Source organism: Balaenoptera physalus (assembly GCF_965194825.1).
Source record: "Balaenoptera physalus genome assembly, chromosome: 12".
In the NCBI taxonomy this organism is placed as follows: domain Eukaryota; kingdom Metazoa; phylum Chordata; class Mammalia; order Artiodactyla; family Balaenopteridae; genus Balaenoptera; species Balaenoptera physalus.
Genome location: NC_138897.1, coordinates 95579096 through 95593908, shown reverse-complemented (window position 1 = coordinate 95593908; position 14813 = coordinate 95579096). Strand labels below are relative to the sequence as shown.

Genomic DNA, 14813 nt, shown 5'->3' with positions numbered 1-14813 from the left:
GGGGCTGGGAGGTTCCCCTTGGGGTCTGGGGGCTGGGAGGTTCCCCTTGGGGGCCGGGGGCTGGGAGACTCCCCTTGGGGGTCTGGGGGCTGGGAGACTCCCCTTGGGTGTCGGGGGGCTGGGAGACTCCCCTTGGGGGCTGGGGGCTGGGAGACTCCCCTTGGGGTCTGGGGGCTGGGAGACTCCCCTTGGGGGGCTGGGGGCTGGGAGACTCCCCTTGGGGGCCGGGGGCTGGGCGGGGGCTGTGAGGGTCTCTGGCAGAGGCTCTAGCACAGTGTCCCCTCCCGTGGGCAGCTCTCCAGGGTCCTGAACAGGAGCCTGAGCAGGCAGGTGCCAGCAGGGGAAGTGAGGCCCGGCCATCTCCTTCCGCTACAGGGTCCACAGCTGGTTCGGGGCTGTGCGTGACGGGGCCTCTCCCTCGTATCTGAAAACTCCTGAGGTCGTTTACAGAGTCGGCGAGGAGTCCCGCTCCCGGCCACGTGTGAACCTTCAGGCCTGACCACAGGCAAGGACAAAGGCTTTCCTGGCAGGCCACACAGGGAAAGTGGCCCTCCGCACACAAGACCTGGGGCCCAGCAGAGCATCCCGGGCTCTGCAGGGGACTCAGGCCCCTCCTGCCCCGGCCGGCCACGCCGCACACACACCTGCGTGCCTGGCCTGAAGGCCCTCATTAGAGGCCTCCTTCTGGGGGCCCAGCCTGAGGCCTTTCCAAAGCATCTCTGCTGATACCCTTTACCTCAGGGGCCTTGCAGACACTTCTCCCGCTCTGCCTCAGTACCCAGCGCTTTCCCCACTCCCGGCCCTGCTCCCGCTTCCCGCTCCCAGCTCGCAGGTCCAGGACTCAGCAGCCGCTCCTGCAGAACCCGCTCAGCCTGCCCGCGCTGCTCTGTGGCACGGAGCCCTGGGAAGCTGGCACCTCTGCCCGCTTAGCCCCTTGCTTATACCATCACTCTAAGCGAGTAAAGCTTTAATCATTAGTCTTTAGAGCAAACAAAGAACAGGTGCCGTCAGTGGGGCCCTCGTCTTAATTGACCATCTCCACACCCGGCAGCTTGGCTCCCGACAGGCCGCCTCACTCCCCCTCGTTTTGTTGCCTGTAAAGTGGGGATGACGACGGAAGTCTCCTGAGGTCCGGGCACACGGGAGCCGCTGGCAGATGGGAACCGTCAGCAACACCGCGCCCTCCACGCCTCCCCGCCCCGCGCTGGCCGACCGGCTTAGCACCGCAGGAAGGCCACGCTCAGCAGACAGGAAAGAGGCAGGCCAGCACGGATGCCGGGCTATTGGTGTGAAAACGCAGGGACTTTTCCATTCAACCGGGTCGGTGACCAAAGCCAGGGGACGAACTGGTCGCCGCTTTAAGAATGGGGATGTCTATTCCAGACGCTGAGGTTCAGCGAGGTCTGCGAACAGCTTGTTCTGAGGTCAGACAGGCGCCGCACCCGCGCGCGCCCGGAAGGAAGCTCGTCCTCACCTCCAGTGACAAGAGCTGCATCACAGAGCTGGGACGTGGGGCCCGAGTGGCCCATCAAAAGCCACAGACCCTGCTGCTCTCACCAAGATTCAGCGATTGTTCACAATTAAATGCTTTTCAGCCTTTGGCTGATTTATGGAGTTCTGAAATGTTTGGGGTTTTCCCAGGTATAATTCTTCCAGCAGCTTCTTTGTATTCTAGGGGGAGAACATTTACTGAGGTCCCCCGTGTGCCATCCTGTAAGTCCTGCCTCTTTCACTTTGGGAATTTATATCTTGGGTTCCTCACCCACTGGCCAAAGCTGAAGCCTTGTCTGTAACCAGAGAAGACTGGAAACACTTGAATTGTTTCCACCAGGGAGCAGGTTTGGGGGCTACCGTGGGCAGCCTACTCTGTGGACGCATCAGGGACCGAGGCAGCTCTCCCTGTGCTGATAAAGCCAGAGGTCCAGCACACACTGTGTGCGTGGAAAAGGCACAGAATGAGGTGAATATATATTTATATTCGCCGGTATCTTCATAGCACCCCTAAGATACACAAGAAGTTAGCATCAGGGGTTGTCTGTTTGTGGGGCAGGTGGAAACCAGGGAGTTAAGAGAGAGACGTGGGCAGAGACTGCTCAGATATATACATTATAAAGCTTTGCTTTCAAATTTTTAACCATATGTGTTAATGTTCAAAAATCAAATTACTTAATTAAATTATAAAAGGGAAATGACATCAATCCCTTTTCCTGCGAACGTCTCAGTTATGACCTTGGGCTCAGGAGGAAAAGAGGCTCCACTGTGAAGTGTCCCAGTAATTCAGGGAAGGGGATGGAGAAGCCACAGAGCCTGGGACCCGGGAGATGGAGGCCAGGCAGCCTCTGGAGAGGAGCCTGAACACCCCACGTGACCCCAGAGGTCTCATCCCAACCACCTCTCCCTTCGCCGGCTGGAGGCTGACCCGGGATTCTGCCCTAGACCTCTTGGGTGTGATGCCAGGCGATTCAGACTGCTGTGCACAGGCTCTGTGATGTGGCCACTGAATGGATGATCAGATTATGGCAAATTGTTCCACAGACACAGAAATGCTCCAAGTGATTAATTCGATTTCAGGTCTTTTGTTATTTCTTGGCCTCTGTATTGAAGACCCGGAAGGAAGCGTTTCAATAATGTTTAAGCTGCCCACGTGATTGGCTGTTACAATTCATCATCATGCCCATGTCTCCAAAGCTTTTGCTGGGGTTTATTTATTTCCCCTCTCCCTCCTTCAGCTGGGGGCCTGTCTGATTTCATTTGCCATGCACGCTTCCCCCCCGCGTTTGTAAGACAATCACGTTGGCCACGGCAGCATGAGAGAAGGTGCAGGCTAACCTCCGAGCCTACATTAATGCGCAACTAAGTGGGAGACAGCAGCTGAGGGTGAAACAAATCTGGCGTTTCATGAAAATACAAAACAGAAGCGGGCCTGGCCCCCTCACTCCATTTCACTCGCCCTGGCTTGTGCCTGGCTGCAAACTGGGAAAGGCCCTGGGGTGAGGCGTTTGTAACGTGAATATGGGGTATTTCATCAACTAAGTATCTCTGCATTAGAACAGCCAACAAGCTACTTATGACAGATGTCAAACCAATAATTCACAGGCTGCATTTCAGCAAAAAAAAAAAAAAAAAAAAGGAGGGGAGGGTTGGAGGGAGGACATACACTCAAGACCATGGGGATCTTTGCTGGGGGGAGGGAACGGCTGGGCAGGGCTCTGGGGTTGGGACCACGCTCTGTTTCTTTACCGGGCTCAGGGCCACTCAGGTATTTGTGAAAAATCATTGGGATGTGTACCACGATTTCACAGTGAAAGGTTATACGTGCAGACACACATAAAGACATAGTAAATGCTTCATGTGTATCTATACCTGTTTCTATGTCCATATAGGTATTTATGGTCCTGCATCCTTATGTCTGTAACTATCATTGTAATTGTACCCACGTCCATATCTGTTCTCAGGAATTGGTAACTGGATCTGTATCTATGTATCTTTATTTATGTACCTGTATTTGCAGAGTCACACAACTAGCTTGGCTTCTCCCCAGGTGAGAGGAGGATTTTAAAACTCTAGACTCTTTCTCTTCCCTGACTTGGAGGCCTTTTTCCCAGGTGGCGCCAGCACGGAACAAGCCCCCTGGGGGGGCTCAGGCTAAGGTGGCCCCTGTGGCCCACGGCGTCCCTGCTTCTATAAGACCTGCCTGCCCCGTGGGCACTTTTGCACTCAGCGTCACTGGAGTCGCCCAGGGAATGACATCCATGTCCCTTCATAATCGGGGAGAACAGTTTGTGAAGGGACAGTTGGTGGGTGCATATTTGGCAGTGGGGTGACAGGTGATCTGTGAACCGGAAGGGGCTCGGTTCTGCCCTTTCCCCCCCAGCACTGGGCCCACCAGGCGCCACGGTGACAATCCCGTCCCACAGGTGCCTGCCCCTCCGGGACCAACCTCACCGGGACACAGCGAAACCACATACCCCAACACGAACATGCACCTTTCCAAAGTGTTTTAGTTTAAAATGATGCACGTGACATGTGGGTGTTTTTAAATGGATGGGATGTGCAAGCAAGTACCCCCCGGACACAAACCCCTCTCTGGGGAACACCATCCCGTGTGCATCCATCCAGACATTTCTTTCCCACGGACGTGCTCACGTGAACATGTGCCCGAACAGAGCTTTGCACACGTTACCCAATGGGGCCAGGCCCTACTTGTGGTGCTGAAACCTGCTGTCTTCAGAGCACCTCTGGGAACAACGGGGCACGACTCAGACTGGCACAACCCAGGGTCCTCAGAGGAAATGAGACACACGGGACACTCCCGCCCCTGGCCAGCCTGAGCCCTGACAGTCGGAGAGGCTGGGTCTCAGGACCCTTCCGCCGCATCCCCTGGCCTGGGGTCTGCATGCTTTTTCTCTCAAGGTCCAGGGAGCAAACATTTTTGGCTTTTCAGGCCTCCCAGTCTCTACTGTAACAGCTAAACTCAACAGCTGCAGCGTGACTGACGCCGCAGTTTGTAAACAAGTGCCCGGCACCTGCACGGGATCTACCACGTGGGCCGCGGCCAGCTGACCCCACACTTGACCGTTTTCAGCAGACACCCCCTCCCCGCAGCCCAGGGCTCTCGGACTTCCCACGGCCCACCTCGGACTGCAAGCCAGCTCCACACCGGAATCGCCGGGAGCTCTGAAAGGTCCAGTAAACCCAGAACCTCCCAGGTGGGGCTCAGGCAGGAACCGTTCCCAAGCTCCCCAGGGATTCCATTACTAACAAGTGTGAGAACTGCAGTCCTCGCAGGCGCGGGGCTGATGTCAAGGAGAGGGGCTGGGGCGGGGCAGAGGTAACGCCCCCTCTGCAGAGGCCCCCAGGGCTGTTGTCCCAGGTGATGCATGTTAACCCCTTGGGAGCAGGTGGGGTGGGGGGCAGGTAACGCCCCCTCTGCAGAGGCCCCCAGGGCTGTTGTCCCAGGTGATGGATGTTAACCCCTTGGGAGCAGGTGGGGCGGGGCGGAGGTAACGCCCCCTCTGGAAGGACAGCAGGGCTCCAGCGAGCCTGCAGGACGTGGGATGCGGGGACCCTGCTGCTGGACCCCTCGCTGTGGTGGGTGGTAGGGAAGGGTCCAGGCAGGGCCGCCTCGGATCCCCCGCCGTCACTGACCAAAGTCAGAGGAAACAGCCAGATCACCCGGGGAGTCTGGGAGGGGGCGATGCTGCCGGGCCCTGCAGACCTGGGGGGTTAAGTCAGCGCAGAGAGAGAACAGGGCGGAGGAATTACACACTCACTTACTCCCCTCCCACCCCTCCCACAGTCCGTGCTCTGACCAGGAGGGTTTAACTGTCCGGGGGACTGGAGTCTGGTCTGAGCCTGTGTCTCCATCTGGGGGACAAGGCGAGTGGTCCTCCCTGACCCCAGGAGCAGGAAGGGGGGCACCCGCGGGGTCGCTCACAGGAGCCTCTGTCATCCTGTGAAAGGCCGGGTGATGAAGTGACTGCAGATGGTCCTCATGCAGCCCTGGGACAGGGGACAGCCTGGAGTGAAAGCTCAGGGACGTGTCACCACGACAACGCACCACCTCCCGCAGCTGAAAGCACTTGATGGAGGGACCCGGGCCTGTACTCAGAGCTCGGAGTTAACGCCAAGGACGGACGCCCTGAGACCACAGTCCCGTCCCTCTCCCGACCCGGCAGCCCTTCCTGGAAGGAGATCTCCTTTACAGAACTGGTGTGCCATCGCCCTGGACTGGCAAAGACTGCAGTCCCCCTTCCCTCGCAGAGATGACACAGCAGTGTGATTCTAATCATCTGTGATGGACAAAGAAGGAAAACGTCCCAAGCACCACACGGGAGCCAGCAACCGGAGAGACGGCTAGGGCTCACGGGGCGCCGGGGACACCAGCTCCTGTGAGACAGAAGGGCTGAGGGCAGAGGGACCGCGTCAGGGACCCTGCGGCCAGGGCTGGGCCGGCGCTGTCGACAGGAGTGTGGCCTGAGGGGGACGGAGCAGACGTGCACCCACTGCCCTGCACGAAGGATCGGGGGGTGCACTCCCGGCCCCCGGCTCCTCCCTCCCTCTGAGCCTGGTCCATTTCCATCCAGACCGGCCCCCCGGGGACACTGAGAGCAGGAGGGGAGTGGCATGGGAGGGGCACCCAGCTGACGCCCGCAAGGCCCCCGTCTCCCCGTCGCCCACCCCCCCCACCAGGGCCCTGCGCGGACCCTACAGAGAGCCCGGTGGGCGCACGAGCCCTGCAGAGCGGGGAGCACAGCCCCGCCTCTCCCCTGGCACCGAGGCCCGGGGGCCGGGGCCACGGGGGACCCAGGGGGCTCGCAGAGCCAGCATGTCAGGAAGGGAACGCCCCCGTCTCCTGCTTGTCCCCGCGGACGGCCCTGAGCACACGTCACCTGGCAGGAGACCGGCGTGGAGGGGAGCAGAGTCAACGCAGCGCGAACGGGGGGAGCGTGTGTGGGGCTGGCACCACCGCCCTCCCTCATGTCCCGAACAGACGGTGACACCACGATGATGCCCCCCACGCTGCCCGTCTGGAAACCCTTTACCAAGAAGACGCTGCTGCACCTCTGTGTGGCCTGAGGATGTCTGAGTGGAATTTTAATTAAGGAGGAAGAAGCCACATCTTTAGGCGTCTTCCCTTGGATACGTTTCTAATTAACCACCAGGGCCCACGGCCTCAGTCAGTGCCACCGAATTTGGAACAAAGTCAAAAGAAGCTTTCGAATCAGCCGTTGGGGAAGGGAGCAGGGGGGTGAGTGAAAGGAGGGCTGGCTTCACAATATTTAGGAAAGATCCACATGGAGGGGAGGCAGGAGCGCTGGGCTTCAGTGCCATCCACAGACCCTCTCCAAATAAGTCCATCCTCCGGCAGCCATCCTTGGTGACACAGGACATTGGATCTGTCCTTAGGATGGGAGGACAGTTCATGTGCCACCACAGCCGGGACACCCGATGGGGGAGGCGATGGATGAGGACACCAAAGTCTCAAGTGTCTCTGGCTGGAGTCCCTTCCGTCACCTCCAGTACCGGGCCCACCTGGGGGCCCGACACCCTTCAAAGGCAGCACCCCCAGAGGCAGTGAGCACGGCCTGGCTCCCACCCTGGGGGTGCGTGGACAGCATGTTCTGGGGCCCCAGCCAAGGGTGTGGAGAGTGTGCTTTGTGGATTTGCACAAGGTGGGCAGGAGGGATGGGGGTGTCCTGCTGTCAGCCCCCAACACCTGTGGGGAGAGAGGCCCAGACTGGGACAGCATGGCGATGCCTCACCTCTGACCAGACCCCAGCCAGGCTCAGCACCCAGGTACTGGCACCCCCCTCTCCCAGGCCCTTTCCCTAGGGCTTCTTGGGGATCCCCACCTCTAGCCCCGAGAGTTCGGGTGGATAAAATAATAAACCCTGCCCCTGGGTAGTCATGTGATTCGGGCCTGACCAATCATCTGCCTCCACCCCAGCCTCAGTGATTGGCTCTGGAAACCTGACCCATGGGAGCCAATCAGAATCTGCCCTGGGACTTCTGCTGGGACTGCTGGGAACAGTGCCTCCTTCCTTACCCTGAACTGCAGAGCTGGAGGATGTATCAGGGTACCAGCTCCATCACATCCCCCCCAGGAAAGCCTGCCTGAGATGCAGCCAGCAAGGAGGCAATGGGACCATGGGCTGAGTAGGAGATATCTGTGGACATCACTGAGTGCCTGGAACCAGCCATGACTGATTTCTCTGTTTCCCAGGACTGAGCCTTTTCTATTCAAGGGCACTCAAGCTGGTTTACTAGCACCAGGGGAGAAGTGGGAGGAGAGAGAACAAAAGGAAGAGGGAGAGTAGAAGGATGGGGGGGAGGAGAGGAAGGGGACACCTAAACTAATACAGCTACCATCACAGGCCAGGATTTTATCATTCTACTTATTCCCTGCACCTTAATTTGCCCCTCTGTAATAATAGAAATTACCATCTCTCCAAGCAGCTAATTTAGGGGCAAGTAAGAGAGAAATTTAATGTAAAAACACATTCAGATCTTAAAAAAAAAAAAAAAGATGCTCTATAAATTTGAGCTTTATTATTAACGTTAAATAACTTCATGGGAAACCAAGTATAAGGACCCAGGGTTAGAGCTGTGACCCAGGCCTGGCCAATCAAGACGTTCCAGTCCTTTGGCCAATCAGAGCATTTCATTCTTCTGGCCACAGTGAGGGCTGGCCAATCAGAACATTCTGCTTCCACTGCCTTCAGTGAAGGCTAGCCAATCAGAACATTCCGTTCCTCTGGCCAATCAGAGCATGCTGCTCCTCTGGCCTCAGCGAGGGGCCCATGGTGGGCAGAGTTCCATGCCAGGCCCATCAGAAATGATGAAAATCGATCCCAGGATTTTGTGGGACATGTCGGTAGAACAATAGCAAGAACAACAAAGGAGGGTTTTTTTCCCATGACAGTTATTATAATTTTGTGTGGTCCTAGAGTTTCTTACCATCATCTGGGGCAACCTAGCTAAGAATGGAGCCAACTTATAGGAAAACAGAGCTGAGAGGTGGGGAGCCAGAACCACGTGGAGACGGCCTCATCTGAACCGCAGACGCACAGCCACGGCAAACGTTCCTGACTGTGAGCTTAGAAGTCCCCATGTCTGTCACGCTTTCTGAATAGGTCCCTCATTATCACAGGAATCCTGTTTTGTGTGGTTCCCAGAACGCTCGGACGAAAACTCCCTAACATAGCCTTGGATCCTGCATCTCCTTGACCACGGAGATGTGCACGTGAGGAAATCATGGAAGAGCATCGGGAAAGAAAAGAACCACTTGGGTCTGCACTGCCCCTCCTGGACACACACCCACACCTGCTGCTTCAGCATGAAAAGCACCGAGGGCCTCAGACAGATCTGCATTAAACCTGAAAACCTGCCCAACCTTCCTGAGTATCATTCGGGGAAAGGAGGCTCTGGGTCACACCCCCACGAGGGGCTGTAACAGGACCTATGCTGCCCCAGCTTAGGACATGCTCTCAGGGGGCCCAGCTGCACCTCCACAAAGCCCAGGGCTTCCTCCACTCCGGCCCCTCCCCAGCCCAGCTCCGCGCCCGCACGGCAGAGGACGTACCACGATGATGAACAGGGCAGGAGCTACGAAGGCCCAGATGGCACCATTCCCGAGCGACAGCCAGCAACTGTGGAAGGGGGCAGAAGGTTACTTCAGTGCACCATCCCACGTCCCAGGGGCCCTGCGTCCGGGACAGTACAGGGACACCGTGGGGCACAGTCACAAGGACATTGTTAATCCCTACAAACGTGTCTGTATCCTGTCCATGACCTCATGCCTCCCGCTCTTGGGAAGAATGTTCCAGGTCTGTAGACTGGCTCGGGGAAAAGAAGGCTTTTACAGGTCACCTGGTTAGTGGAAAAACTCGCAATCTCTGAAGAGTCTAGCCAAAATCCAAAGGAGGTCTTAATTTTATACGAGAAATAAATAAATAGGCTTTTGCCAGGGGCCGGCTTCCTTCCAGAGCATTTCAAATACTGACTTAACTAGTGTCTTCTGCAGGGGTTCAAGGAGTGAGGAGGCATCACGTGGCAGCATGGACCATCTTCGTCTTCTCATCAGCTGTCGGTCAGTTCCACCCCCGGCAGTGCCATCCCCCGACCCCGCTCCACAACCAAGAAGAAAGGTCCCAGTGGATCCCAGCCACGGCTCTGATTTCCAGAGAAGCCTCATCTGGGAAGTAGGGTCCAGTTTGAGGATATGAAATTGCTCCTGGCTTACGAGACATGATCCCAGGAACTCAGGCAGGACCACCGTTTTCCTCTCCAGAGCATCAGAGCCGCCAAGAGCCCGGGGTCCCTGAGACACGTCACCTGCCTGGATCCGGGGGCAGCCCCGGGGGCCTGGCACACCCACCAGGATCTGGTGAGGCGCACGGCGTATCCTCACGGATGCAGGACGCAGACGTCCCTGCGGGGCCGCCTGGTCACTCACTCACCCCTGCTCACCCAGCGCAGCCCCCTGACGGCACAGCGTCGCCCCCCATAACCCCACGCGCCCCTGAGGCAGGTGCTGTGATGACCCCGCCCTGCAGGGGAGGAGGCTGAGGCCCAGGGACGTTAGGGGACCCAAGTCCACGCCTGCGCCCTGTCTTTCTGCCCGCGTCCTCCCCCGAGACCTCCTGGACCAGGAGACACGAAATGCCCCAGACAGGTGACAGCGCCTGTAAGAGGCTCGTTCCCGTCTGGAACCTAGAGCCTGGAGAAAAGAACCTCCCGTCCGAGGACGCGGCACTTAACATGGAAATACACGTCGAGTCTGGTGGTCCCTCTGCAAAGGGGCAGCTCCAACCCAGGCTCCCTGGGAGGGTGAGGGTTCTGCAAGAGGAAGCTTGTGCTTTCCACCATTTTCGCGCAGAATGTTAAGTGGATGAGAATCTTCAGATCCCCTGTCCTCCCTGGACACTCAGTGAGCTTCCGGACCTTTGCTGGGGCTGCCTTGCTCTCGGGCACATGAGTGGGTGAGAGGCTTACATCAGAAACAGACCCTGGAGCTGAGACGCACCGTGGGCGGCCCAGCATCTGCACGCTCCCAGATGGAAAGACACGGAACAAATGCCAATGAGATGTGTCTGAGAAGAAGTTTCTTCTTTTAATTAGTGCCTTGACTTCGGATACCACGCAGGCTTGCAAGGAATGGGCCAGAACAATGGTTGTTTAATCATTCTTATTTCAATATGGACTCAGATAGTGCTTTCTTTAAGTGCTTCTTCTTCAGGAAATTGTCGCCCTAAAGTAGAAAAAGCCAGATTCCTCCCACTTTAGCAACTCAGCTGAGAAATTATCTCAGGCTGAAGCTGGAACAGTGTTTAACTCCCTCTCTCGCCTCTTAAAGTCTCTCCATGGCATTGTCACTCAGTGGTTCTTCAGCTTGGCTGAGGAGAGGGGCAGCTCCCTAAAGACGGGTGAGCTAAAGCCCTTTTCTCTTTGGGAGGAAAGGAATTCAAATTTCTGGGAGGTGAACGCCTGACCTGGTCGCACCGTCCCAACCCAGCCTCTTCCTGATCCAACTAGGGACCCACCAGCTGCAGTTTCAAAATGGCACACGAGGTCCGGCACACACACTGTCCCCTCTGCTGCTGCCCCAGCGATGAGAACGCCCCCTGCGGGTGCACATCAGACCACACTTACTCACACAGTCACCTATTCACTCGGCTGTAACTTAACGGGACTTCTTATGTACTAGGCACTTGCTGACCACCCCAAGAAAGGGTCAGCACAAAACGGGGCTCCACAGGCGACCAGACTTTGCGTCCAGGACAACCACATGGATGAAGAGCTCCCATCAGAAACCTGTCCCGGCCACTCAGTGCAGGAGGCACTCCGACCCCCTCGATGCTAGTTCCAAGGTGGGAGGAAGCCCAGAGCACCGCCGGGGGTGTTTCTCACTCTATCAGGCCTTTTTTACTGCCAGGGCTGGAGGATACCCGCCTTGGACAGACGCCCCCCCCCCCGAGAAGAACACAGCAAGACAACGAGCCATGGGGACCCTCACCGCGCCCCTCCCCACGGGGGTCCTGCCCACACAGGGATCACCCCTTCACTTACTTCTTACTTGTTCCGTAACTGTCCATGGCAAAGACTACTGAAATGATACAGATCAGAAGAGGAGAACCTGCAGAAAATGAGAGCAGAATATTTTATTAGCTTGCTCCAGTCTCCTCTGACTCGTTCATTCATTTATTCATTTTATACCTGATGTGTACAAAGAAATGTGTGCTAAGTGTTGAGGACACAGAACAGCCCCTAGGCTCCAAGAATTTAGAGTCTAAACAAAGAGATAACTAACACACACACACACACACACACACACACATGCATTTTAGGGCAGATCCGTTATGAATCTGATTCTGTATCTGAAAACAACGCCCTTCCGGCTGCTGGGGAAGCAGCATGCCCAGGGCCTCGGTCTGATCGGCGCCCTGAGCACAGCACCTGCCTCTGCTCCCCTGCAGGGAAGGGAGGGGGAAGAAGAGACAGCAAAGGGTCCCCTTCCACCCACTGACCCTCCCCTCCTGAGGGTGGTCAGGAGAAAGGGCTCCTGACCAGGACCCTGCACTTTGCAGATTGCTGGGATAAAAGGGGGCAGGGGAAGATACATTAGGACAGGCGGCTCCTTGTGCCCCTCTGGCCGAGCCTGCCCCGCCCATGGGAGATCTGCTCCAGGACCCAGGGGGAAGCCTGCTCCCGGCTCCAGGCCTGGGCGCCTCAAGGCCTCAGCCCTCCTGCGACCTCTGGTGGCTTGGTCAGTTCCACACCGGCCCTTCTGAGGAGCAGTGTTAAATGATTCTCCTTGAAAAGGAGTCTTTGGAGAGTGGTCCTGTCTCTGAAACACGTTGTCTGGATGTCAAAATAGTCTGACTACATCACAGCACATCTGGACAAGACAGTCACCGGGCCCTCAAAGGAGACCAGTAAGCAGCCTCTGGGGAGAGGTGGACAGGCCAGGGGCCAGGAGGGGACGCACCTCTCACTGCTGACCCGCTGTCACACTCGGGTTTTCTACCCGCGTGCATGACCTCATAGAAGCCAGAGCCTTTCCCTTGGTGTTGGAGGCTCTGGCTGCGGCCCTCCTGCCCTGATGGACCCAGAGTCACAGGAGACAAGGGGGACGCCAAGGATCCGGCCCGCACCCTGCCGCCCACTCACTTAGGGCCTCGGTTTCCTCAGGCGCTGCAGGGAACCCCGCTGCCTGGCTCTCTTGGGAGGATCACATGGGCCCTGAGATGGTGAGGGGCCCTGGGGGCACTGAGCACCAAGATTCCCCCCCACCCCATCTTCCCGAGGAAGCGCAAGCCTTGGGGTGCGGGAGAAGTGGGCACTGCAGGAGATCTGGGTCCATAGGACAGCCCAGCAGGTGCACGCAGGACCCTGCAGCGTCCCCAGGGCCCCGTCCGGGGGTGTTCTGGAAGGTGCAGTAAGAACCCGAGGTGCCTGGGAGGACAGATTTTCAAACTCAGGGGTTGAGGTTGACTTCACTTTGAGTCAACACCACATTTCCCTCCCCCGATCGTGGCCACGGCGGGGGCCCAAGTCACGGGCTGGCATCTCTTTGCTGCCCAAAGTTAAACGGAGGAGTTGAAGATTCTTTTTCTGCCTTCACAACTGACACGTTTCTCCTATTATCCCCAAAGCAACACTGACGCTCAGAAGACAGGCCACAGGGCAGTGACCAGAAGGGTCTGAGAAGAAGGTGGGCCCTACCCTCTGCTTTCTCTGAAACACGCTGCAGGAGCCACAGACACTGGGTGAGGGTGCTGTTAACAAGGATAAGTTCACAGGTGGCGGGAAGAGGAGCGTGGGAACAGGATGGAGAAGTCAGCGAGTGGGAGAAGCCTGGGCTTCGGAGCCACACGACCCCTGGCTCTAGTCCCAGGGCCCCTGGACCAGCTGTGCAGCCTCAGGGACCCGGCTGAACCTCTCTGGGCTGCCACGTTCTCACTCTGGAAATGGAGATGACAGCACGTGCCATCAGGCTGTGGTGAGGATCACACGCGCTGCGGCCATGGATGTGATTAAGGATGTGCTGACGTATGAAGCCCATCTCTGCATGATAATCTCCACTCTTATGAACCAACTCCGATGCCTTTTCCACTGCTGCTAGCATCTGAAATTCACACCCCCATAACCCATGCAGACACGCGACCTGCTTCCGCAGTTTGGGGTTCCTCTGGTCCTGTCCTATGGACGTTGACTTTGTGGAGCTCAAGAAGTGCTCTCTTTGGAATGTGGTGACCTTTCAGAGGGACCACACTGGTGCTTCCCTGGCTGCTGGCCCCTAAGATCCAGGGAAGGAGGGAGGGGTGATGTGAGAAGCGACCATAAGGAGCATTGCTATGAAATGTTAACCCAGACCCGCAGAGCAAAGCCCCGAGAGGATGGATGATATGAAACCCAATACAGGGGTGGGGTGTCTCGACAGAGGAGGGGCAGAGAGATGACAACGCTGGGAGACAAGTGGCCCGCCCTCCGGTAGAAGTCACTGTGCCACACTCTGGATGCCTCGTTCTGGGCACATGGAGGCTTGCACTTCTGCACCCTGGGGCTGTTGAGCTGTTGCCTCCTTCTGGGCAGTGAGTTGTGAACAGAATTGACCCATGCCTCTTTCGGCTAAGTATCTGATTTCCCGGGTGACATCCCCCCGGCTTGTCTTCTCTCTCACAGCATCCAGCAGTGGCTCCAGGCAGCACCTTCTCCATCACCCCGGGCCCCTGAGGGACTGCCCCGAGCAGAGCCCCTCCCACTGCCACCGGCCACTGACGACACGCAGTGTAAGCAGGAGATAAATGCGACTGTTGTCAACCCATGTGAGTTGGAGGCTGCTTGTTATGGCAGCATAACCTAGCCTGCCCTGACTGATGCACGTCCCAGGGTCTTGGCACTGTGTCACCTCCCTGGGACACCAGCGCAACTTCAGAGAAAGGCGGGGTCCAGAATGAACTCTGATGACGTTTTCACCTTCTGATGAGTGGGCACTCACAAAAGAAGTGAAGTCATAACAGAGGAAAATAAAGCAAGTTGCATTTCTTTCACTACTGAGTTTATGATTATTTCTTTCACTTCTGACTTTGTGGTCAGAGATTCATGTCTGCTGCACCAACGTGTAAAGGCTCAACTGTTTTATCACTCACCTGATCTCCCAGTTCCCACATGGACTCCTTGAGGACAAAGATTACATTACACTCACCTTTCAAGTTCAAGCACAGGACCTGACATGCAGCTAAACTTCAGGTATGTTGTTAATTTGACACCTCCAATCCCAACTCGGTCAAAAACACAGTCCTTGAGTT

General features: G+C 56.9%; 1 protein-coding gene and 1 long non-coding RNA gene across 4 annotated transcripts in view; one reads left to right on the top strand and one right to left on the bottom strand.

Moving 5' to 3' along the window:
- LOC309640110 overlaps positions 1–2301 on the top strand; it is a 258908-nt gene extending 256607 nt beyond the window's left edge. The window contains exons 2-3 of the long non-coding RNA XR_014252035.1: positions 440–1838; positions 2062–2301. This is a non-coding gene — a long non-coding RNA (uncharacterized lncRNA). The remainder of the gene's footprint in view (positions 1–439; positions 1839–2061) is intronic.
- The window catches only part of ADGRD1 (adhesion G protein-coupled receptor D1), a 150265-nt gene that overhangs the window by 10814 nt on the left and 124638 nt on the right, over positions 1–14813 (bottom strand). For all 3 annotated transcript variants that reach the window (XM_082418223.1, XM_082418225.1, XM_082418224.1), the window contains 2 exons: positions 11572–11638; positions 9086–9152 (listed from right to left, as the gene is read on the bottom strand). In XM_082418223.1, coding sequence (XP_082274349.1) covers positions 9086–9152; positions 11572–11638 — 134 coding nt within the window. The remainder of the gene's footprint in view (positions 1–9085; positions 9153–11571; positions 11639–14813) is intronic.